The sequence below is a fragment of the Zeus faber genome, assembly GCF_960531495.2.
Source record: "Zeus faber genome assembly, chromosome: 21".
NCBI lineage: Eukaryota > Metazoa > Chordata > Actinopteri > Zeiformes > Zeidae > Zeus > Zeus faber.
The window spans coordinates 25,598,661-25,623,841 of NC_137208.1; the positions used below are offsets into that span (position 1 = coordinate 25,598,661).

At 40.5% G+C, this 25,181-nt stretch overlaps 2 protein-coding genes across 4 annotated transcripts in view; one reads left to right on the top strand and one right to left on the bottom strand.

Moving 5' to 3' along the window:
* The window catches only part of xpot (exportin, tRNA (nuclear export receptor for tRNAs)), a 50,126-nt gene extending 43,993 nt beyond the window's left edge, over nucleotides 1-6,133 (top strand). Inside the window, exons 19-25 of one of the 2 annotated variants that reach the window (XM_080022100.1) lie at nucleotides 959-1,148; nucleotides 2,766-2,882; nucleotides 2,970-3,085; nucleotides 3,181-3,228; nucleotides 4,147-4,218; nucleotides 4,307-4,363; nucleotides 4,769-6,133. In XM_080022100.1, the coding sequence (XP_079878226.1) occupies nucleotides 959-1,148; nucleotides 2,766-2,882; nucleotides 2,970-3,085; nucleotides 3,181-3,228; nucleotides 4,147-4,218; nucleotides 4,307-4,363; nucleotides 4,769-4,795 (627 nt within the window). In that variant the 3' untranslated portion in view covers nucleotides 4,796-6,133. Of the gene's footprint in view, nucleotides 1-958; nucleotides 1,149-2,765; nucleotides 2,883-2,969; nucleotides 3,086-3,180; nucleotides 3,229-4,146; nucleotides 4,219-4,306; nucleotides 4,612-4,768 lie in introns of those variants that run through there. The other variant, XM_080022099.1, reaches the window with a different exon arrangement.
* A 192-nt stretch (nucleotides 6,134-6,325) lies between these two features.
* Nucleotides 6,326-16,036, bottom strand: rtcb (RNA 2',3'-cyclic phosphate and 5'-OH ligase). Of its 2 annotated transcripts, none has more exons than XM_080022442.1 (12): nucleotides 15,891-16,036; nucleotides 14,399-14,477; nucleotides 13,782-13,849; nucleotides 11,759-11,858; nucleotides 11,355-11,511; nucleotides 10,857-11,013; nucleotides 10,394-10,553; nucleotides 7,932-8,107; nucleotides 7,227-7,415; nucleotides 7,027-7,132; nucleotides 6,779-6,898; nucleotides 6,326-6,682 (listed from the first exon to the last, which is right to left on the bottom strand). In XM_080022442.1, exons 1-12 carry the CDS (start codon nucleotides 15,981-15,983, stop codon nucleotides 6,666-6,668), a joined length of 1,422 nt encoding a protein of 473 aa, XP_079878568.1. In that variant the 5' UTR covers nucleotides 15,984-16,036; the 3' UTR covers nucleotides 6,326-6,665. The 2 variants fall into 2 exon arrangements, with proteins under 2 accessions (XP_079878568.1, XP_079878567.1); XM_080022441.1 differs by having other exon boundaries at nucleotides 7,022-7,132.
* Between the last annotated feature and the right edge of the window lie 9,145 nt (nucleotides 16,037-25,181).

Consider the following 25,181-nt stretch of genomic DNA (forward strand, 5'->3'; position numbering starts at 1 on the left):
AATGGAGAGGATTTGAGAACATCTGGAGGCTGAAGTGCCTGAAGATTTTTTTTTTTCCTTTTTAAGTATCCATGAGGATGTTTGTTTGCGTTCAGCTTGAGCTCAACCTGCTGATTTTTAAAGGACAATGGTGAGCAGAAGGAAGGCGACTGCCACTATCTTGGCTGTTTTAATGAGTACAACAGGAGAGAACTCACTGGGAGAAATAACGATCATTTGGATTTCTCTCAAAAAAAGGGGAACTGTCAGTAAGTGGGGTTTGCAGTGCTGACTATTTAGTGCCATTTACTTACCCGTTGGCACTTAAGACGCAGATGACTATGTAGTTTCACTTTATCTAACTTGTATATATATCTGTGCAATTTCAACATTTAATAAGTTTTCTGCCTTGCACAACGTGAATAGTCTGACAAATAGTCAAACAATCTGAATCTAAACATAAATACATGATTTAGATATTGATTACTTTATCTACGTAATTATAGCACTAGAAATGTGTTTTCTCCTCTGTTTCCGAATTGAACAAAACAAAATACTGTTTACTTGTCAATAATAAATCCTGCACTTGACTTTCTCTGGCTCCCCAGAGCCATCAACCCCCCACCTCCCACCTAACTGTATTAGCTCAATGGAAGGCTGCGGGGGGGGATCAACTAGACTCGCTCCTGTGAAATTTCCCCTGTAATGTCCTCCAAAGCTTATTCAAACTCATTCATCATCATTTTTTTTCGGTGGTGATTATAATCAACACCTGAATCATCAGTTTATTACCCTTGAGGTATTGCGTCATCTATATTTATTTATATTTTTAATGGCGGAACTGCACATTGCTTTTAGCCAATGCCTTTTGGGAGCTGCTCTGGCGGGTAAATTAAAAGGGCTGACAGGCCTCTCTGGTTAGTCGTGATATGTGTGACTGTGTATACTGACTACCGTTCCCACTGGCGCTGCTGGACAGGGCCAGGTGTCTCCCTTCCTGCAGCAGGTCTTCATGCCCCTGGTGCTGGCCATTTTTGAGGTGCTGGCCCGCCCCGCTGAGGACAACGACCAAACGGCCGCCCTGGAGAAGCAGATGCTGAGGAGGAGCTACTTCACCTTCATCCAGACCATCGCCAGCAGCGGCATGAACGAGGTCATGGCCAACCAGGGTTAGTGTGGTGGGGAAAAACATCATCTTGGAGAACAGGTCCTTTAATTCAAACTCCTTTATTATACAAAAGACCTGAGTTTGTCTCTGCAGAGGACAAGACTTGGCATAATACAAGGATACATGCCCTTTTTATAATTTCTAGTCGTGGAGTGTGTTTTTTCTTTCAAATAGTGTTCCAACAATTTGTCTAATTGATAGTACTGTTTACCAGACTGACTTATGTCTAGGGAGTAGCATTGGGCAAGAAGGCTACACTCAGATCCCTGGTTCAATTACAATAAAAATCTGTTGCACAATGGATTTTCTGAGCACAATCAGTAGCTTGTAACTTTCCACTACATGAGCGCCTCCATCCTACAGATTGGAGAATCTGGGAGACGGATGCTATTTTCTTTTTCCCCCCCAAACCTATTGAAACGTCATATAGTTGTATAGAACATAAGTTTGCTTAAGTACTGTGAGACTTTCTTCTGGCTGGGCTCCCATATAGAGATTACCACTAAGGTAGGTATAGATTGATACCATAAGTTTCAGTATTACAGCAGCTTGCAATAAAAACAATTTATAAAGGACAAAAAATTGGCAATATACCAAAGAGATTAACAAAAAATAATTATATATAACAAGAACTTATCCCAAAATAAACAAACAAAACAAAATTGGCAATATACAATAAACCTGAACCTAAAAATAAACCATAATAATTTGACTAATTTGACAAAATACACTCAATACAACCATATCAGGGCTAATTAACTACAATGTTTGGGGCAGATTTTCAGCCTGTTACCAGTTTATGGGCCAGATAATTGCAACGTAAACTTTTCTTAATTTATTTTTGTTTTACAGCATAGCTGCACTTGTGAAACAATTGGAGCTAATGTACACCTTTATATTCTTCAAACTATCATAACCAAAATCCAAAAGTATAATAGTTATTAAAATAAATGTAATTAAATTAAAATAAGTAAATGCATTTTTCCTATTTCATATTTGTGTTATATTTCACTTATTCTGCATAATCATATGTTTGTTATTGTTGCTGAATTTAATCCAACTAGGTGTAAATTCACTATCTACCAAATTAAAATATGTGTACATACAGAATTCACAGCAGTTTAGCAGATTGTGAATTGGCAAATTGATTGGTTGAGGCAGCAATGAATGGGACGGCAGGGAAAATGGCCTCTTCATATTGTCACCCTTAATTTTGAACCGATATTTTTTCTTAAATCCTGCATAACCTCCGTATATTCAAGGGGCCTGTCTGTGTTGATGTGGCTGCTTTCGACTCCAGTCCTCCACTTGAATATCCCTACTCTATATTAACAATTCACTGTTCTGACAAAATTAGGAAATTGTACAAATTTGCTTCCATGCGCAAAATAAAAACTTACATATACTGTGCCTACCAGGGTGGAAAACAACATAGTTCTGACAATAATATATACAGTATAAGATTTTTTTTTTTTTTTATAAGACTTATCTGTTTAAGTTTAAGTTGAAATTAGATTTTTGTTATGTAGTTTGTATGCTATTGATAACTTATTACATTATTAACCATGCCGCTATGACGTTGGACCCCACCATTTAAAAGGTTCCTCTCCCTCACTAGGGGTGGAGAACATCGAGCAGGTGCTGTTCACCATAATCCAGGGAGCAGTGGACTTTCCTGACCCCATTGCTCAGAAAACCTGTTTCATCATCCTCTCCAGGCTGGTGGAGCTTTGGGGTGAGCGCTCTTTTCTAGCGGGTGTCCCTTAAATCGCCCCCAAAAAAATGTATATTGCTTTTGACCATTCAGTATTCGGCCTTTCAGGGGGTAAAGACGGAATGGTGGGCTTCCCTGACTTCATCTACAAACACATCATCCCCGCGTGCTTCCTGGCTCCGCTGAAGCCGACCTTTGACCTCACTGACGCTCAAACGGTCTTGGTGAGTTCAGGTGCCCTTTTTTGTGTACATGTTCCGTTTCTTCCGTGTGATTCAGTTTTTCAAAACTTCTATTTTGTGCCCCGCCCCCTCTGTAGACGCTGTCAGAGTGCGCGCTCACATTGAAAATGATTCACCTCAGAAGGGTATGTTGGCAAATCTTGCAATCAGTTTCACTGAATTATTGTTTGTCATTACTATGTTTGGGGGGGATACAATACATCAATACATTAGAATGAGGTGTTTTTTTTGTAGCCCAGGCCTTACTATTGAGAAACTCTGCTGCAGCTTAAAGTAGTGCTGTGCAATATGACTATGTATGAATTACTAATGTGTATATATATATATATTTTTTAAACCGTTTCTATTGCTGTGTGACAAATCTGCTTGATGGTGAGATTTTATCTGGGGGCAAATGTAAACAAACATGGAGAAACTTGGCACTTTGGGAACTTATATACGGACAAATCGCGGCGTACAGAGCTTAACCCGGGAGAGAAAAAAAACAAAATCTTGTACCCTGTTGTTTACAACTTTTTTTAAAGATTGTTGATAAAAAACAGTTGTTTTGTCGCTAAACATGTGTTTGATAAGGATATGCATATTTATGGATTATTACAAGGGTAATTATCAGGTGAGGGCGACTACCGAACCGCACCAAAGTACCTTTTTGTTTGTTGATCAAGGTTTCATGAATCAGAGTTTACATCTTAGATTTTTGCAAATAAGTTGAACTTGGATATATATGTAGCCAATTTTTTCCACTTATTTAGCCTCTGGGCCATATCTCCCAGCCCTAGCTTAAACTCATTTTGGAAAATGACAATCACACGTGTCTTACCTGTCTTAATAACATTAATATCACATTAGTTTAATTCAGGTCTTTTTAAGGCTTAAACATTTGCCCCATTGAATGGAATTTAAGCACAGCGGTGAGTTCCTCAATAGTAAAGCATTCAGCGAGGTTGTGCTGTGCACACTTATAAAAGATGTGAAATAGCATTTTGTTAAGGATTGGATTGAAAAATGACTAACCAATCCCTTGTGATGCTTTGGCAACCAAGGGTTCAGAGTTCATCCAGTTCTTGCAACACGAATACCTGCCCTCTCTCCAGGTGTCTCCGGAGATCATACAGGTAGGTACCGCTGACCAAGGATTCTCATCGCTCGTTGCAACAAGCATGAAACGTTTTAACATAATTGTCTTTTTTTCTTATCTGACAGGAACTTTGTCAAGTGCTTCAGCATCCAGATGTGAAGGTCCTGAAGAACTACATTAAGGTAGTAGTCTTTCCTTTATTTAAACAGTGACTTAAGCCTGCAGAGTTAACTAAACAGGACTGTTTAGTTAGAAGCAGTCCTGTTTCCTGGCAACCAGTGCTGCCAGGAAATCGCAATAATTGATGCCAATCCAACTTTTCTGCATTAAATGGTAAAACGGCAGTCCATCACCATACAGTATTTGAAGGTTTATTTTAAAGACAATGGTTCTTAGTTTAGATTAAAAAAAGACTACTCAAATGTTTACAGTTTCTGTGATATGTCATCACTTTCTATGATATCAATTCGGCATGACATTTTTTTTCATTGAGTAGATTACGCAGGTTTTGAGAAAAGACACTGAAATCTGAAATTTGACTGACTAAATTTATGGTGACAATATATATTTTTTTGCTTTTGTTTCAGGCGTTCTTTCAGCGAGCCAAACTGTAGGTGGAAAAAGGGCGTGTCTGGGGTTCTGGAATACAGAAGTGAAATTAAGTTTGGAGTTAAATGGGACACTTCCAAGAGAGAGACTGTGGCTGCAAAGACGTTGGAACTCTGCGGGGGCGACTGCATTTTGCCCCTCCCGAGTCATCGTGTAACAAAGCCTCATCTAGCTTCAGGTGGGCAGGCTGGGGTGACAGAACCACTCTGAGACAGGAGGACAATTTATTTATTTATTTTTCGAAAAAGGACTGAAGATGTTAAATGCCTTTAAGCCCAGGTCTTGTCGGGTTAAATATAAAAAAAAAACTGAACTGAACTGGCCTACATTAGAATGAGTTTTTTTTTTGGTAAAGGTCATATTATTTAGGCATTAAAAAGTATTTCTTTATTTAGGCGTGTTTTCCTGTCATGTGGTTTTTATTTTTATTTTTTTTTAAACAAAGGGCTTAATGTACCTTTTTTCCCACTTTTCAAATGGATGCTTGAGGAAATAGTTTCAAAATGACATGATGGTATGCAGTTCATTTCATGCAGCTCTACGCCAACCAGTTTCTCCATACGAACATAGTGCCGCTGCTGCTTGAATTTTTCTTTCCCCGTTTTGATGTAGATACTTATGTTGTCACCATGTCACTTCTGTACAGTGGTTTAATAATTTTCAAAAGGAGATCAATCTGCCATTATGTTTGGCATCCACTAACTGGAAAACTGTGTGACTTGGTTTTGCATTAGTCCAAAACTATTTTTTTTCCCTTTCAGATGGAAATTAATGACAAAATGTAAATAAAAATAAGATGTTAATTGTAAATAAAGTTCTGCTGTTTAGCATTTTATTTTTATAGAATCTTTGTTCCATCCGAAAGCCGGTGTAAATAGCGAAGTTAACTGTCGATGAAAAATGTGCCCGTGTAGAGGTGAACCTTGCGTTATGCAATACTGTGAAGTGTCCTGACCAACACCCTCCTCTACAAACAAGTTTACTGTATGCTTTCTTATTCGAGTGAAAGCAATCAGTTCTGGGTGAGGATTCATTCGGCCATTTCATCTAAAGTTAAGAAATACAGCGGTTCTGTAAAACATAGGGCGGCTCCAATTTCACTGGTGTTTTTCTGCTTTCCCATAAACTTTGATTGCATTTGCAAAGCAGATCAAAACCTCAAGCAAGTCTTATTAAAAGAGTATTTTTATAAATGAAGTGGAAAAAGTGGTTACTTAATTGATAGCCTATATTATACTACAGATTTCTTGAATCTGAGTCGTTTCTGAATTTAACTATTAGGACACTCGATTTGTGGTTTAATGGCATTCAAAACACAGCAAAATATTTGACAAGTGAATTTGTGTTGTCATCACTTTTTTTTTTTATATTGGAAATTCTTGTTACACCGTTTTTAGGACACCTTTTAGTACCAATAAAGTGTTTTACTAATTAGGATTGACTTTTTTTTTTTTTTTTTTAATCGCATTAAAAAACAAAACAATTTCACATGGAAGATATTTAGCTTCCACAAATAACAAAAAAAAAGCCATCAGTGAAACAGATTTGCGGCTTATTTAAATCCATTAATCTACAAATGCAAGCTCACCTTGTGACATCTGGCGTATTACAAACAAAGACAGCTTTGCCATTTTTGGCTCAGAAATAAGATTGATTATCAAAAGCAAACCCTCTGTACTCCCAATATGTCTGGCTTGTCAGTCTCATGCTTGCTTTCTTGTTCACCCAACGCTCACATCCCTGACATAACTGCAGGTAGAACCAGCGGGGGAACTCTGCATCCCTCAGCCTTTGATCACAGCAATCGGTCGAAGTTTGATTGCCTTCTTGCTAATTCCGGCATCATGGCACGTATTGACGACGTCTGTAACATTTTTATATGATTCGGGAGCCTGGAAAACAATGTGCATTACTTTGGATTAATTTGTTTCCAAACCCGAACGGTTATTCAATAAATAAATTCAGAATCCAAAATGATTTCCCCCTACCTCCTCCATGACTAGTTTGGGCGAGGCCACTCTTATGGCGATTCCCTTGTCCGCCAACTTGTCTAGCACATCCTGGAAGTCCAAATTCCGGCGGGACTTTGCTCGAGACAGAGCGCGACCCTATGGCCAATGGATGGGCACAGAAAGTAAAATCGCTAAATACATAATTTGAAATGCAATTCAGGTCTGGTGGTTCTGCAGAGAATGTGTTGTGGGGGGAAAAGAAGAAAAAACACTCCGTACCGCACCATGGCAGGTGGTGCCAAAAGTCTCAGTCATGCCTTGCTCCGTCCCTGTTAAGACATAGCTACAGGTACCCATTGTGCCTCCGATCAACACCGGCTGACCCGTAAGCTGATTCCATAGGAGAAAAGTAAAACAGCACTGTGATTTGACGATCTGCGATTCTCAATCGTCTTCAGATACAAATGTTTGCACAAATTGGTACCTGGTAATCCACGGCGATGAGGGGGTGGTGCGGGGGAAAGGCCCGAGTGGAGCCCTTGCGGTGTACCAGGAGCGTTTTCTGCTTGCCCTCCACCATGTGCTCCTCCACCTTGGCGATGTTGTGTGACACATCGTAGATGACGTGCATGTCCAGGTCATCAGGCGTGGTGGCGAACACTTTGGAGAAGGCCTGCGATAAGGAAGCAAGTCCACTGTGGAGTAGGCCTGTCACAATAACTACTGAGTCGTTTACTGGAAAGTGGGGGCTTAGTGGAACAAGCCCCGGTGTAGATGGACAGCATTTCATGACAACGGCTCCTCTCCTGAGTGTGTAGGGATGTGGGGTCTTACTCGTTGTGAATATTCAGCAACTGGATTCATACTGCTCTCCTAAAATTTGTTCACAGATTTTAGTTAACAGACTACATACAACTGAACCGAAGTAAAGCTCAAACCCCATTGGCTCACAGAACTTGGGACCTGGCTGCTCATTTAGATTTAAAGCGGCACACTAAAACAGCCTGTTCTGGAACAGGCATATTAGAATGGCTTGAATGCATAATCTGAGCGGTATTTTCATCAAAGAAAACTTCCAAAAACATGTTTTGGGGAACTCAGATACCAATATTAACTTGTATAAAAGGAGCATAATGGGTTCCCTTTAATTCAAATGGACATGATCCCCAGCCCGAGCACACATTCCTACCTGTCTGGTGAGGAAGGTCATGGAGGAGCGATTGACCCAGGCGTAGTTCCCGGCTGCGGCCATGCCTTTCAGGTAGTCCTGGCCCTCCTCAGAGGTGATGCGGGCACAGGCCAGCTGGCGGTCATTCACCACGATCTTATCTCTCTTCATGGCCTTCTCCATAGCAACAAGGGCATCTCAAGGGAAAAAGATAAAACGGTGCAGAGGTTGATCAAGCATGCAACAATGCACTGCACAGCACTGGTTTCGTAAACAAAGTATGGTTTATTCTCTGTGCCATTGAACTAGGCAGCACAAAGAAAGAAAGATGCACAACGTGCAGTCCTGCCCTTCTCAAAAAAAAGAAAAAAAACCACTACATATTTAGGGGGAAACACCACCCATTTTCGGCATTAATGCAGACTTTTCAGAGTGAGGTCAGATCTTCCCGACTTCAATAGAATGCAGGATCAAATCTCTCTGTGAGACACTGTAATTGCTATGGTTGCAAATATTTTGCAATGGCTGGAGCAACGTCGAGTTGGTGTTCCAGTCCCGGGGTGCACCAATTACCCACAGGTAGAATTTAGAGGGACATATCATTACTGCCACAAGTGGCTTGTCACGATACAACATGCCAGATATGAAGTTGTGTATGAAGCATTCAGACTCTTCGATCAACATTTTGCAAGCTCTAGAAAATCGAATTGAGCCAGGGAAGGTGTGTCTCCAAATAAGGCCATTAACAGTATGAAACAGCCAAGGTGAGGCACCCTCAGTGGATGAAGGGTAAGAGGGAAAAGTTGCTAGAACAGTCAAATCTACGTGGTTTGATGGCATACAATGTTATCCTTGGTAAAAGAAAGAAAAAAGATCAGCCACAACATTAAAACCACTGAGAGGGGAAGTGAATAACATTGATCATGTTGTTACAATGGCACCTGTCATTAGGTAGGATGTAGTCGCTAGTACAACGGATGGGGAGGGAGAAAAAAAAAAAAAAACCTCTCAGCTTCATTCATTCAAAAGAACCAGCTCATTCGTGAATGACGTGGTGAAGAGAAGTTCATAATAAAGAGGGACACAGCCATCGCAGGAGTTCACGTGTGCATATTGAACCGTAGCAGCTGTACCGAACGGTTCGATAACATATCGTGTACTGTTGCATTCCTAGTTAGTACCTAAAATTTGGTCCAAGGAAGGACAACCGGTTAACCAGCAACAGGGTCATGGCTGCCCAAATTGCTGGAAAAGCTAATGCTGGCTATGATAGAAAGGTGTCACACAGCGTATCACAGCTTGCTGCATATGGGGCTGCGTAGCTGCAAACCGGTGATGCGAGTGCCCATGCTGACACCTCTCCACCGCTGAAAGCACCTACAATGGGCACCTGAGTGGAGCAATGGAAGAAGGAAGGTCTGATGAATCACATTTTCTATTACATCATGTGGATGGCCGGTTGCATTTACATTGTTTACCCGGGAAGGCGATGGCACCAGGACACACTGGGCAATGTTCTGCTGGGAAACCTTGGGTCCCGGCATTCATGTGGATGTTACTTTGACACATACAACCTACCTAAACATTGTCGCAGACCAAATATACCCCTTCATGGCAACGGTATTCCCTGCTGGCAGTGGCCTCTTTCAGCCGGATAATGCAACCTGACCTCGCAACTTACAGGACTCAAAAGATCTGCAGCTAACATCTTGGTGCCGGATACCACATGACACCTTCAGATGTCTTGTGGAGTCGATGCCATGCCTCAACAGGTCAGAGCTGTTTTGCCGGCATGAGGGGGAACTGCACAATATTAGGCAGGTGGTTTTAATGTTGTGGCTGATCGTGTATAGATATTGCATTTTTACCTTTAAAAGCTCAAAACAAGTGTAAATGCCATCTTGAAGTTGCGCCATTTAATTTGGGATCTCTATGGGGCTCTCTCGGGGGCGTAAATCAGCGGTACATCACAGCCCAGCATCTCAAATAGCCTGACTGCCCTATTCACAAAACCAGAAGGAAAAGTAAAACTATATATTTCCTATTAACACACCAACAAACAGGTCCTCCAAAAACAAACAGCTGTTGTGTTTGGAAGCACATTGTTGGCTCTGCATGCGCAACAACACTGCCAACACCGCAAATGTGTTAAATCTCCATCCACATGCCCCAAAAAAAAACAAAAAAAAAAAAAACACACCCCCCACAGTATTTGGCCAGCCTTTCCAACCGATTCAAACAGGGAAATACGTAATAGCAATAATATTATTATTAATAATAATAATAATAGCAGTGGATACAAATTGTGAAGAATATCAGCATTACAAACATGCCCAACGTGTTTGATCCCTATTATGCTGTTCCTTCTCGAACCAAAAATTATTACTGAATATAGCTATATGTTGTATTTAAAAAACAGAATTCGGACTTGTGAGTAAAAAGCGGTTAACTTCAGAAGTGGATGAATGTGAAACATCACCTACCTGTGGCCACCTGGTGCCCTAATCCTCTGCTGCCACTGTGGATCATCACACACACTTGGCCCTTGTGGTCGATGCCCATCTTCTTTGCTGCGTAATCATTATAGATCTCATCGACCACCTGGATTTCAGCGTAGTGGTTGCCTGCCCCCAATGTACCCAACTGTAGGAGACACAGACGACGCCATATTAGCCTCATTGATCAATTAAAATAATACCATTACTTGCCAGATTACACAAGAGAGGCCAGTGTGTGGTCTGGTGTGTAGATATCACAATTATGTTGTGTTCTGAATTTCTCTTTCACCATTGAAATGGTGGCGAGCTAGCTAGGGAGGTAGCTTGCTAAAAAAACGATATCGCTTTGGAGCTGGTACTGCCTACAGCGCAAAATGCACACAAACGCGAAGCAAACTCACTTTCAATTTCTGGTGTGAGCAGGGCCCGACTTTTTCCTGTGCATTACCTGCGGCAGCCCTCTCTTCTTGGCCTTGGAGGAGACCTTGTTGGGGTCCGCCTGCAGCATTCTGCCGTACTCCTCACAGTGCTCCTTGTCCTCCGCCCAGGCGTAGCCCTCTCTCAGCGACCAGTCCACCCCCATCTCCAGTGCCTCTTCCAGGTCCCTGCAGCGCACGTCACAAATGACCACAAGGCCAAAAACACTGGGGAGTGGCGTAGCACCATTATTGGGTCTAATCGGAAACAGAATACTGATTCAGCCTACCCCCTTTGAGCTGCAAAACTACTGGTGCCATAAAAGAAAATCAGACGGGAATAAAGTAAATCAATATATGGTGTGTCGAGGCACTTCATGCCAGACAGAGATTGATAAATATGAAAATAAAAGACAAAATGATGAACGAAATGCTGGCTATTTAGCAACACTTCAACATACTCCATTTAAATAAAGCAGAGATAAGGAATTCGCTTATGAGTGTTTTGAATACAATACCAAATTGCTCACTTCGCGCTCATGGGAATGACCCCCTTGGACCCCACTCCGACAGGAATGTGGTCAAACAGTGCCTGGGCCAGCTGCTCCTTTACTGGCTGCACATCGCCCTCGTCCAGGTTGGTCCTCAGCAGGCGAACGCCACAGTTGATATCGAAACCGACACCACCTGCGCAGATGGAACAAGAAACCCGGCGACCAATCGTGAGGTGTTTTGTAAAAGATGATATATGGACAGATGAGACAATAGCCATGTTGTATTGGCGTACTAGCACACTATTTAGTATGTTAAATTAAAAGTTTAAAACTCAGCTCAAATACTACAGTTCAATACACACTACGCTGGCCAACGTATTCTATGAGGCATTGTGAAGGCAAGACACTGGTACATTTTCTTATATGAGGGTGTCACATGCCTGGAGACACCACAGCATTGGGGTCACTCATGTCAAAGGCTGCCATGTTTCCAATTGCGAACCCGTATCCAGAGTGGACATCTGGGAGACCAATAGACCTCTGTGGATCAGGAAACACTGTTAACACACCAAGATGAACTTCGAGCTGCATTCTTAAAAAATCCTTAAAAATATATATATTTTTTAAGTAAGTTAATTCAAAACTAAAGTTTGTGCGTAAAGGGTTTTACTGAAGACACAAATAGGAGAGTGGGAGCTCCTATAATCCTTTGCTGCACAAGCTCCCTGAGCTCCATGTGAGGTAGCTGGCTTGCTGACATTGACTTGTATAATATGTCAGTGTAGAAACCAGCTCCCACAGATGTTGTGGCAAGAACCACATTTACAGTATTGTGTCCTCTCTTTATACTTGAAAAAAAATATTTGATTTTGAGATTGGATACAAAAATCTACATAATAAATGCAATACTCAAATTGGCTTAATGTCATATCCACAAAAATAAATAAATACAATAAAAAATAAAAAAAAGAATCACAAAATCAAAGCCCCTGTCCCATGTCTTGTTCAAAGTGGTTTAAATGAACACTCAAATAGCCGCTATAACACTTGATAAATAAATTTTTATTTTTTTATAAAAGGATAAGATAGTTTAATTTATGTGTAAACCCCTCCCCCGGTGTAGTCTTTCTACTATTGCTTGGCCTACAATGTATAGAGCAAATCATACATACTTTTGTATTGTGAGATACAATGTGATAGGGTGTATGAATGTAAACCTGTTTGCATTCAGTATGGAATACTTGTATGGTTTGTATTTTGCATACAAATTGTTAAAATAATTAATGATAAGATCTATAATAATAATAAATATAGATGCAGACAGCAATACACTGGGTCCATTATCAACACCAATTTTCAAATTTGAGAGTTTCCATGGAAAGTAGCATCAGTGTGTGTTGTCGCTCCTCTTTACATCAGCATTACATCTAAAACTAGTTAAATTTGCTGAGTTTCAATGAAAGCAGCATAGGCATGATGCGGTGACTCTAGTTTTACATGTCCTGGTGACACGCAAAATTAATAATACAAGGATACATTTGTTGCATGTTAATTAATTTGTCCTAAAAATTATAAGGTGGTTGTCTGTAACCTACTACCTGTAGTCCTGCCTCACAGTGTCTCTGTGAAAGGAAATCACTGTGTGGAAGTTCCCAACAACAAGGTTCCATTCAAACAGATCAAACACTGCATGTCCCTCAAAGACATTTCATCAACTTTTTAAACTTCCAGGACTAAAATAAAACAGACACTATTCGGACCCGTTGCTCTGGAGCTGCAAGGTAACTCCATGTGTAAGGACACAAACATGGAAAATGTTTTGGACTCCTTCACTGTGCGTGTTAGGGCTGGCTCGAATGCCGCAGGAGGTACACAGATTAAGGTCCGCGATATGATTTAGATCTTCCTCGTAATCCATTATAACACAAACACACAAATGAAAGTTTTCACAGACAAGTGAAACCGGATCCTCGTCTTGTTTACGGAAGAGATGTCAGTGACGTCAGCGATTCTTACTCGATGATACACGTTGGGACACACCCCCTCCACAACGATGTCTCTGTGTGTGTGTGTAAAAGTAGTACGATTTAAAGGTCAAACTCTATCAAAACGGTTTCACATTGTGACTTCACATCACGCGGAATATGGAGGAATGATCTTTACCTGGACGGTCGCTTTTAGGGAAACGATCGATCGTCGTTGTTCAGCGCTATTCAGCGTCTCGGTAAGTGAACTGGTTTTCCCCATGTAATCTAACGGGAATATTTAATTCCATGGTTTAACATTTTTCTACTATTTATAAATCAAGCTCAGTTTTGAAAATACATTGAGAGATAAAAAAAACACAAAGGAACACGAATCCGGAAAAATCAAGTTTTCCTTCAACTTATTTGGCTGCTCCTGGCGATTTTAGAAATGCGCGAGATGGTGGGTTTTGCTGCGGTGGGTCACCGCTCTACTCACATGCACTATTCCAGGGAGTGCGGCAACATTTCCAATTTGCTTCATGGCTGGAAGGAACCCACCGAAACCTAAGCAGACATGACATGACAACAATGTACCTTTCACCCATCATGAGAAATTACCAGTCAAAACAGCTTGTTGATAGTTTGATTTAAAATGTTACATTGCACTAGTCTCTAATGAATAAGTACAAGTATTCAATTAATAGTGACTAGTAAAATTGAAATAAATACGAGTAACAATCAGAACAGATAGAAGTAGGGGGCAAATATTTAATTTATGAAACATGGAGCCCCATAGGACTCAATGACAAAATTGTCTCGATTGTTACTAGTTGCATTCAATTGTTGTTGTTGCAATAGTTACTAGTAACAATTTTAATGATTAGTAGTATCTAATAAATAAGTACCTACAACATTTTAACTCGTAAAACTAAACAAATTACTAGTAACTGTTGGAATAGAAACTAGCAATTAAATATAAGTACAGGTAACATTTAAAAAGGGAATAGTTCGTCCTATGGATTAAATGTTAAAACAGCTTGCATAGACATCACACAATACAATACAACACAGGCTGTGATGTTAAGTCTCCCCCCACAATGTAGCTACACAAACCTCCTCCTCGACATGCGTTGCGTAGCTCCTCAAACATCAGACTCTCAAGAGGATCATTGACATAGAATATTCCTTCCACCTACGATAAGTCAAGATGTTGAGGGCCGCAGAGAAGGAAGAAAGTGAAAATGTTATGGCAAAGGTTGAAGACGACTACTATATAGCCCACTTGGTTTTTAACTAGTGTTGTTTAATCAGTGTCTTTAACTGAATATTATTTGTGTTTTTTCTGTTATTTTCTTATTGTAACATGTCCAGGCAAATATACATTGTTACGGTAATGTAACATTTCTGTAACAATGTAGTATCGCATATTCTTGAAAGAAATATTGATTTAAACATGACAATAGAGTTTCTGTTACGCATGGACCATTAAGCACGGTGCTTATTTTGCTTTGTTCAATAAGGAACGGAGTAAAATAAAATTGCCTAAATCCAAAATAAAGAAAAAACAACTATATTTGGTGCGCCGATCAAGGGTGCGCTGCGCGCCAATCGGATGAGCACCTAGTGGCCACTGGGCCCCGGTTCTAGCAGCACACTAATGACAAAAATGTATACTCCATCACTACATTCCCTCACTACTACTACTAATATATGAGATACTACATACGGTGATGTTTTTACGATTACTATACAGATAGATAGATAGATAGATATTATTACTATATATATATATATATATATATATATATATATATATATATGATATTCTAAGTATGCATATTTTCTATTTCGTTAATATTTATATTTAGAATATAAAAAAAATCTGAATAAACAAATAAATCAAACAAGTGAGTTATTTTGGTGCGGAACAGGTATAACATTTAATTTTTCACACATAATTAATAACAGCAAAATAACTTACTGAAATAAAACCTCAAATGTTTTATCAGAGTAATACCACCTGAACCTTTGAGCACAAGACCATGTTTGACGACCCCGACGTGACAGTGGGTGCGCTCTTTTTCCGCCAGGGCACCTCCCGACAAAGGAGGTGCATAGTCGATCTCTTAAATGGAGGGGGAAACATTTTCCGGCGGCAGGAGACGGAAACTTGAACAAATATCATAACATTTGTTTGTAAAAGTTGGTATACCATTGAATGGTGTATAACTATGCATGTATACATTCGTACAGTGAGATTCGAGATGAATGAGGCATTATGCGTAGCATAACCATTTTGGACAGAGCACGCACTCACTGCAAAGGCGGCGCATCTAGCAACGTAACGTCACTCATGGCTTTGAATGAAAATCACCTCTAGGATTTGCATACTCATTAGTTTTAGTGTTAAAATACATTTAGCTTGTAGGTATCCACGAGCTGCGGAACAAACACATTTACTGCCGGTTTCATTTCGCTCGAAAGTGGAGCCTACAATCTCCGAAATACCGATTTCCGAGTTTCATTGGAACGCAGCATAAGAACAGGCTAGCTGTTAGCATCCGCTAATGCTACGTAGCAAGCGTTTCACTCCCTTAATTCTCACCTGCATGTTTGGGACAAAGCCCTTCTTGATCCGCCAGCAGTTTTTGTCAATCTTGTCCAAGTATTGCAACTCATCGTTATAGGTTCGACTCATTTTCCTGCTCCAAGCAGCTCCGAGTGAGTTCTGCTGCGTTCTCACACACTCACAACCTGACAACTAGTGGTGTACGACTCGGGAACGATTCGTTAGTAGCGAACGAAGCCTTGAAATAACTCAGCCGTGGGGCGTTTTACTCCGGCAAAAGAGTGGGCGAGCGAGTGAAGTCGCATTTAGCACAGTTCATATTGAATGTGACGGATTTGCACTTTACATTTCGTCTAAATCAATAATCTTGACATACGAACATTATCTGTTTCACACTTTGCATTTATCTGCCAAACCAACTCATTCTGGGAGAATTGTCAAAATGATTTTCTGGGATCCACGCTTTTGCATTATTCAAAAGATTTTTATGAGAATTCCATTCACAACTCCGACGTGACTCCTCAGTCCTCACCGTGCATTATTCAATTTCAATTATTGCCGTGGGAAAGATGTTTACATTGCCAAAGCAAATAGAAACGGAAAAAATATAGAAACTAGTTAAAAATAGAAAATGTAAATGTTGCCGTGGGAAATAATACAAATGAGTGAACCTCAACGTAAAATAAAAATAGACGGTTATCTTTACTTATCTGTGTTTATATACACATACGTGAAGATAACCTAAAATAAAGGTAAACCATTTTGAACATTGCTGTAGAAAATGTTAAGAGATAAGTGGAGATAACCTTAAATGAAAAGATTTAGACACTTCAAATAGATAGCTATAAGTATAGGTATAGATTTGAATACAAAGATTCAAGATTCAAGAGGTTTATTTGTCACATACATATACATACTTTCATACATATATGCAGTGAAATGTAATGCAACGCACCCGGTGATAACACACAATATGTCTTAGGAAAAATGTATTTCTAACAGACCAACTAACTGACTCCTAAAACGTAAGGGTAACTTTGCAATGAAAAATAAGCACCAAATGTCAGAATATAGGCATATTAGAACTTCAGGAGGATCAGTCGAGTTCAGGCTTCTTCAGTCAATGACTGAGTCGTTTATGTGGACTGAGAGGAGCAAGGCGCAAGGGTCTCCTCCTCTCGCGTGCGTGTGTGACGTTAGAGGTCATGCGCTCCAGCGCTTCCCTCGTGCCTTTCGTGCTTCACAATGATGATGTCACAAATCGCCCCAGCTGTACGGAGGGGCTTGCTGTTCGTTTGTCTATTAAAAGTCTATTAATATTATGCGTGTCCAGATTGCAACAATTTTGACACTGCACGTCAATGGGTCGCGAGGAAATACACCCGCTAAGTTCGAAATGGATCAGATGAATGAGATAATCCAAAGACATAGACAGACAAAAAAAAAAAAAATACAAATTCTCTAAGTGAACCTCATAGCGCAAAATAAAAATGGATGGTTATCTTTACTTTATCTACTTACAATATTACTTTTACTTTTTTTACTATATCTTTATCTGTGTATATATACACATGGGTGAGTGAAGATAACGTAAACCTAAACTAACAGACAGTCCTTTTTTCCTGTTGAATTGCTGTCTTTGTGTAGTTGACGGTGTCCAAATTGGGGGTTCTCATGGGGGTTCTCCACCAGAAATGTTTCAGTGTAAGAGGCAAGCACCACATAACTGTGTGTGGTGTGGGGATGGTCTGGTTTGAGCAGCCACACCTGACCTGGATCTAAGTAATTGGGACCAGAGTGGCTGTATACCTGTTGCTCGGTCTAACGGGCAGCAGGTAAAACCCCCATGCCCATACACACTCAGTATAGGAGCCTGTGTCATGACACATGCTATCTGCTCCTGGGCTCATTACAGCTGGCCCACTTTCTACAATAAACTGGTGTTTAGGGAAGGGACACAGATGTTTCTGGAGATGCCCTGGAGCCACCAGCGGGTCAAGAAGCAGGCACAGCAACCACCATAGGTAACCGCTGCAGCTAGCTTCTCCGCCCAGCATCCGCAGCCGGGACCATCTAGCAGCCAGGCCACCCTTCTAAGGAGCCCCTGCAACAGCCAAGACCGGTCACGCCTTTATCAGCCAGCACAGCAGCCTGAGGCCCCCGAGGAGGGGGCAGTCTGTCGTTGCCCTGGGGAAGGATTTAAGATTCAAGAAGCCAGTCGACTGTGGTGTTCCAGGGAACCTTCTCCAGTTAATTGTCTGTCCACTGTCCAATTAATTTTTTTTGGACATTCGTTGGTTTGAGGTATGGGAACCCTGTTTCAGAGTCCAGTGTTTTATTATTTTAAGGTATAGCAACCCTATGTCAGAGTCTGTCCTTTTCAGGTATAGCAACCCTGTTTCAAACCCGTTCTAGGCATTTTATCCTTTTTTGTTCTCTGCTTGGTGGGGGTTGGTAGGCTTTGGCCAGGTATTCTCCCTTGCCTCAGTTTGGTGTCAGCCTCAGTATGGTGTAGTTTGAGCAGCCACACTTGACCTGAATCTAGGTAATTGGGATCAGAGTGGCTGAATACCTGTTGATCTAACGAGCAGCAGGTAAAACCCCCATCCCCACACACATTGAGGATAGGAGCCTGTGTCATGACACCTGCTATCTGCTCCTGGGTAATTCCACCTGGCCCACGCTCTAAAATATACTGGTGTTTCCAACCCCTGTCTTCTGCCGAGGTCCCCGAACACGCCACTTGGGTGGCCATGGTAGGAGAAACTGCCACACTGTTTTAGAGCCCTTTCATTTAGTTGAATTGGCAAAGCCAAATTTCTGGAAAAGGTTGCAAGAAGACTAGGCAGAAGAGATACAGTGTGCCAGATTCACCAGTTTGACGCACAACCTAGACACAGGTAATCACACAGACGAAAGGGGGTAGGCTCCGACTGTCGGATGCATTTTCATATTCAGTGTAAAGCAAGTTTAAGATGTGACCATTTTGCACCATGCGTCTCTAAACTGTTGGGTTTTTAGAACAGGCATCACAGTTCTTGGAAAACTTGATTGCTCCATTTTACACTTGGAACTAAGATGGTGAGGAATAGTATGTGTACTTCAGCTGGATTAACCATAATTTATGTGCACACTAGTGATGAACGGTTTGGGTCTTTTTTTGGGCTCCGTTCTTGATGAGTCACTCAAAAAAAGACATGCATTACACATGCACAGGTGTTGCAACCAGAAATGAGGACAAAAGCGAACGTAAACTGGGAAACCTCAGTTCTAAAGGAATCCCCACAGTGAATCTCCATATAATGAATTACATCACAGTAAGCGTGGCCGGAGCGCACAACCATAACAGGTTCAGACTCAGATGGTGGAGAGGAAACCTACGGTGGTCCTGAGAGCTCAAGACACTGCAATTTAAGAAAGACATGACGTGAGAGTCGTCACGGTTGGTTAGAGCTGGGCATCGGAAGTGGCTCTTCTAAATGTGTCTACTTAACTTGTTTAAAAATAAACTAGTAAATAAAGTTGCTGGCCGTTCAACACCAATTACAAATGTCTTATTAACTCGAGAAATTGTGTTACTAAGATACAAAAATATTTAACTGGAACTGGTTTCCCTAAGTCAAACTATGCAGAACTCAGTATAAAATCTTAAGTGAAACTATGAAAGGAATTAAGATAGATGAGATCCGTGTTGCGCATCCATAGATCTTTCAGGGTTTCAAAGTAAAAGAAAAACAACAAAGAGGAGCGGAAAAAGCTGCTAAGAGAAAATGAGCAAGAGCCGTTGAAAGAAAGTGATCGAAAACACTTTAGACAAAGAGAGTCCGCCACATTTATTAGCGGTGAGAGGGGCATGTCCTTTGAATCATCCCCTTGACGTTACGTCATATCTCTAAGTCCATTAAACAACTGAGTTTATTTATACTTTTATGCAACTATTTAATTTGACATTTTACGTGGAATACTCACACTTCCCTCTAGTACAGTCAATTCAGCGATAAGTTAATAACTCATATTGATGCAGCTTTCACTCTTGATGGTGTATTTTGTGTGGACTGGACAGCTGGACTGAGGTGGAAAGACAGTGATTAGACGATGAGTATTTATTAAGTACTGGTATAAACTTTTAAGAACATGCACCAAGGGTCGGAAAAGAGCCCAGATTTCTGGGGCGGGCTGGTTTATAGTCTCTGTGGTGACCTTTACTGGCAGGCGTCACAAATGGTGCAGTTACTGTGGATAGTGTAAAAGCTGAACATTGCTCTGGGACACAAGTTTGACATTCAACAAAGATCATTATGTTCAGGAAATTCCGGTGAACAACGTGTGCACCTCCACGCAAGCCCAGGCACTGGCATGTGAGGTGTCTGGAATGTTTGGGGTGAAAAAGGCACTGGGCTCCCAAGAGAAGAGCTCATCATTAAATCACAGTCACTAAATAGCCCTCAGATCAGGGTACTGGAGGAGCTTGTATGTATTTACGCCAACCCTCTCAGTCACCAAGACCCGTTATTAGCTGGAGAGCTGGCAGGACACGTATGACTTTGGATCAGAAGAGTGCAGGTTCAACACTTTCACTCAAATTACAACACATAGACGGATAGACAGATAGACAGACAGGCAGACGGACAGACAGACAGACAGAGGGACTGAAAGACAGGTCAGCAGACAGATTGATGGACAGACAGACAGACAGACAGACAGACAGACAGACAGGCAATCACAACACACCCCAACCACATATACAGTATATCAGCCCACTGATGGTTTGTGGCTGTTTTGGACCACAACCCGTACATGTACCTTCAAACACCAACTCAGCATCCCCTATTTTAGTGCTTGCCGGACTGCAGCCTGTACTCTGGAGACATCTCTCTTTTCACAAACAAATATTATTAAACCAAGACATTAAACTGAGACGCTTGAGGAAGCACGTAGGACAGGGGTCAGGAACCTATGGCTCGCGAGCCAATTATGGCTCTTTCGATGACGGTATATGGCTCGCGGACAATTAACAAGTAGTAAATAATTATTCTGTGTCATTTTAAAGTAAAACAGGAAAGAGAAATTACAATTTTGAAAATAAAATATAAATGTGGCGGACAAAGGGGCGTCATCAAGCACCGCCTGCGGACCACAGAAAGACTCCGGGGCGCCTTTTACTCGGTGCCCTGCCCCTCCCGGGGCCTGCTCAGGCATCACTTGTGGAAGTCTCTGCCCACAGGTAAGGGTTTAGGGAGGAAGATGAAGTCTTTCTGGCCGTGGTGCACCAACATTGCGAAAGTTGTTCATTGTTCATTTCAATATGCGGCACGCAGGCCACAATTATATAAATCAATGAGGATTATTATAATAATTGTGGATAATAATGATCCTCTTGGGAGCAGGAGGAATGGTGTTCCACTGCTGAGCTGCTTACGAGCCCGTGCGCCGATCCCCTCTTTAAGACAGACAAACATTAAGAAAACTTCCTGCCTCGAGTCGGACCAATCAGCTGAACACAAGAGGACAGAAATGGAAAAAACTTCAATATGTATCTGACAAATAATCTCTTGAATTTGAACTTGAACTTGAACCTGAAGACCAGCTGATTCTTAAAACTTGGAATGAGCTTCCCGTCACATACCACACAATGCAGCGTGTGAGTATTGCCGTATTGACCATGTTTGGCTCTACATACGCATGTGAGCAGTCTTTCTTGCATCTGAGAAACATTAAGACCAACCTGCGCTCATGTTTAACTGATGGAAGCCTCAACACCTGCATGGAGCTTAACCTCACTACATATGAACCAGACTACCAGGCCATCAGCAAAACCATGCAGCACCAGAAGTCGCATTAATGGTAAAAAGTATTTCATTTATTATTGGTTAGCTACAGTTTAACAACAATATTATTAAGAAGAACAAAGAGAAATGTATTATATAAAGCGCTTTTTTAAGTGCTCAGAGATGTGTTATACGTTAAAAATGTATGCATCAAGTTGCATTCAATTTTATTAAATATTATATGGCTCACAAGGAAATACATTTAGAAATATTTGGCTTTTATGGTTCTACCATCCAAAAAGGTTCCCGACCCCTGACGTAGGACATACATACAAACACTCCACCCGTCAAGATTCCTTCTTAGGTAATAAACCGGCGGGGCAGGTAGGACATACGTACTATACCCACCACAACCTTTGCACAGTCAAGATTTGAGATTAAAGAGAATCCCCAACAGATCAGGTCTGAAACTGTTTCGGCTGATCCTCCGTAATGTAAATTCTAACAAATATTCGCTCACTTTCGGTGAGAGGTCTAATAATTATTCGCTCATCCCCTGGTGAGAGGTCAGTATTTTCTGGATCTCTGTCCTTTTGACTATGACTTTAACTATAACATCCCACAACGTCTTACCCATCCGTAATTTGTTCCAACAGTCCCTTAGTCCGTCTAATACTGTATATAATTAATTTAGCTTCAATAATTTGGATCACAGGTCTGAATCAGAATTTTCTCTGTGCTCGCCAATCATTCATTTAGATACAATAATTTGGATCACAGGTCTGAATCAGAATTATCTAGGCCCTTTTCAAGAGGTACGCCACCACTTAGCCACATAGACAGTCAAGAATCTATGCAGATTTCATGAAATGGCTCTGCTCACCATTGTCCCTAGGTCTTTGTTGACTGTCTGGTCTGCGGATCGGTCAGCTGTCCGGAGACAGAGGTGTTGTGGTTAATTAGTAACCTCACATGAAAGAAACCTATTACATGTTATACCAAACCACCTATGTGATAAAACCAAAACCAAGTGTAGCAAAAAAACTTTTAAAAATGTACATCATGAAACCAGAAGAGGGAGCCAAAGTCTTTTACAAAAACAGGAAAATATGGAGGGAGAAGTTCAAGTCTGAACCAAGGCGAAGGATATCCAATTATGGGGAAATGTGACAGAAGTGTTCCACTAACACCCTTTCCAAGAAAGAGAAGGCTGTTCAACTACGAAGGCTGCGATTGGCTGTCTGAAAAGTTACACCAGATCGCATGTTGACAAGACTACGATCTGCGATTGGCTCAAACGGGATTTTGAGTGACTCATGACACTGAAAGAGGAAAAACATATAAATGAGCAAGCTGCTCTTCGAGTATAAAGCAAAGAACAAAAAACAATAAAACAAGTCAGTTTTGCGAAGCGAACACCAAGTTTTCTCAATAAACAATAAACATGCACAATATACTTGATCGCATCAGATTTAGCTTTGTTCCAGTGGTTTCTTCCAATTTTTGAAGCCAGAATAAGATAGAAACATTGTCCAGAGATCCAGACTATTTTTAACGGGCCCAGGCCTGGTCCTCTTTGTTCACGACAATTGACGAGCTGAACCAGGAGAGAAGGATGACCAAAACAGAGGCCGAAACTGGGAGAGCTGGCCTGCACTTCATAAATGCACCTGCACTTAATCAATCAATCAACCAATCAACCAACCAATCAATCAATCAATCAACCAATCAACCAATCAATCAACCAATCCATCAATCCATCAATCAATCAAACATCAATTAATTCATTGTACAAGTATTAGAACAGCTGTGCACAATCCGAGTGTGGCAGCCACCATCAAACCCGATATTCAGGGTACCGGATGGGTTTGCTACAGTAGGAGCCACTTGAAGAGGGCTCTTCCAGCCGGTTGACAACTGAATGTCAACCAGCTTCCAGCTTCTCATGTGTCCTGACAGGGCGTGTTAAATTGTGATTTTAAACACGCCCATTTATTCAATAGCAGTGTGTCACCATGAGATGGCGCTAAATGGGAGCTGTTTTTTTATTTACATTCTTTAAATTACAAAGTTCAATAGCTTTGTAATGAGAGCTCTCAAACTTGGGCTATGTTATTATAGTTTCAAGATTATTGTCAAATACTTGATAACAATGCAAACATCATTACCAGTAATGAGATTCTTAGTCTCAGAGTCAACTCAAATTTACATAATACGTAAAATAAGGGTATAGTAGCGATTCAAATAAAACAGTATTTAAAAACAGAATTCAAACAGTTAATTTTTAAACAAAATTTTAAAATCGAGTGTAATATAAGTAATATAGAAGTATTTACCTCAAAGAAAGACAAAATAAAATGCAGACAATAATGACAGTGAGTCAACTTGATAGTGGACATCTTCAATAGTCGTGGGCCACAACAACGCAGTGTAATACTGAATGGTAAGATAGACACAGTGTTTAAGACAAACACTGCAATGTACTACTAAGAGGTAAGACAAAACAGGTACTGCAATGTACTACTAAGAGGTAAGACAAAACAGGTATGCAATGTATACTTGATAAATTAAAGTTAGATAAATTAAACCAGTTTCAAAATTGGCCAAGTGTGTGGATTTTTAGGTTCTAATTTTTGGCCTTTTGATTTCAAAATGTTTTTTTTTAATCAATCTTTATAAATTTTTATTACTTCAAAATTACTTAAAATTTTTATACTTAAAATAATTGTGAAATATTAAAACTAATTTCTGCATTTGAACCTCTCTGTTGAAGAAACGGTCCCCCCCCATTTAATAGAAAATTCCAAAAAACAACAATGGCACAATAAAATGTGAAAAATCAATCAATAAAAGTTGATCAAATAAAATCACCAACACCAGGGATATAATTATAATTTGTCCGTTAAAGAGACTACACAGTATATGGGTCCTTCTGAACACTCAAGATTGTTTTGCGGTTGATATAGTTTAAACTCCATGGTTTACTTCACAGATGAGTTGCCAACTATTAAATACATCGGCAACTATTAATTAAGAATTAAGAATTATAAAGAAGACCCATATGATAGTTAACAGGATGTTTGATTCCCCTTCTCCAAAGAGTAATTTTCACCTCCAAGTGATTGCTGGAGGATTGCTCCATTTGAATGTGGAGATCGTCGTCAATGACCAGACCTGTTGGGTGACACAATGATCGGCCATTTAGTGTAATCAAAGGGATGCCAAGGGTTTTACCTGCAGTCTACTTCGTAGTCACTCAAAAAATGTGTACTGCATACAAATGATTATTAAGATAAAACAGAAAGTAGGAAGCAATAGGAAAAACAGCAAAAACATGCGATAAACAATAAAGGGTGATGCAGCAATACAGATAAAAATGGTCTCACACAATCAATAGTCATATTGCACAGATGGTCAATTACTCATGTGTGTGTGGGCCTGCATTCGTTGTTGTTCTTAAAAGCAACAGGGATAGACAGATACTAATAATATACTTCAAATTAGTATTTCCATAGAGTAATAAGTAATAATAACTTATAAGTTGTGCACACGGCACACT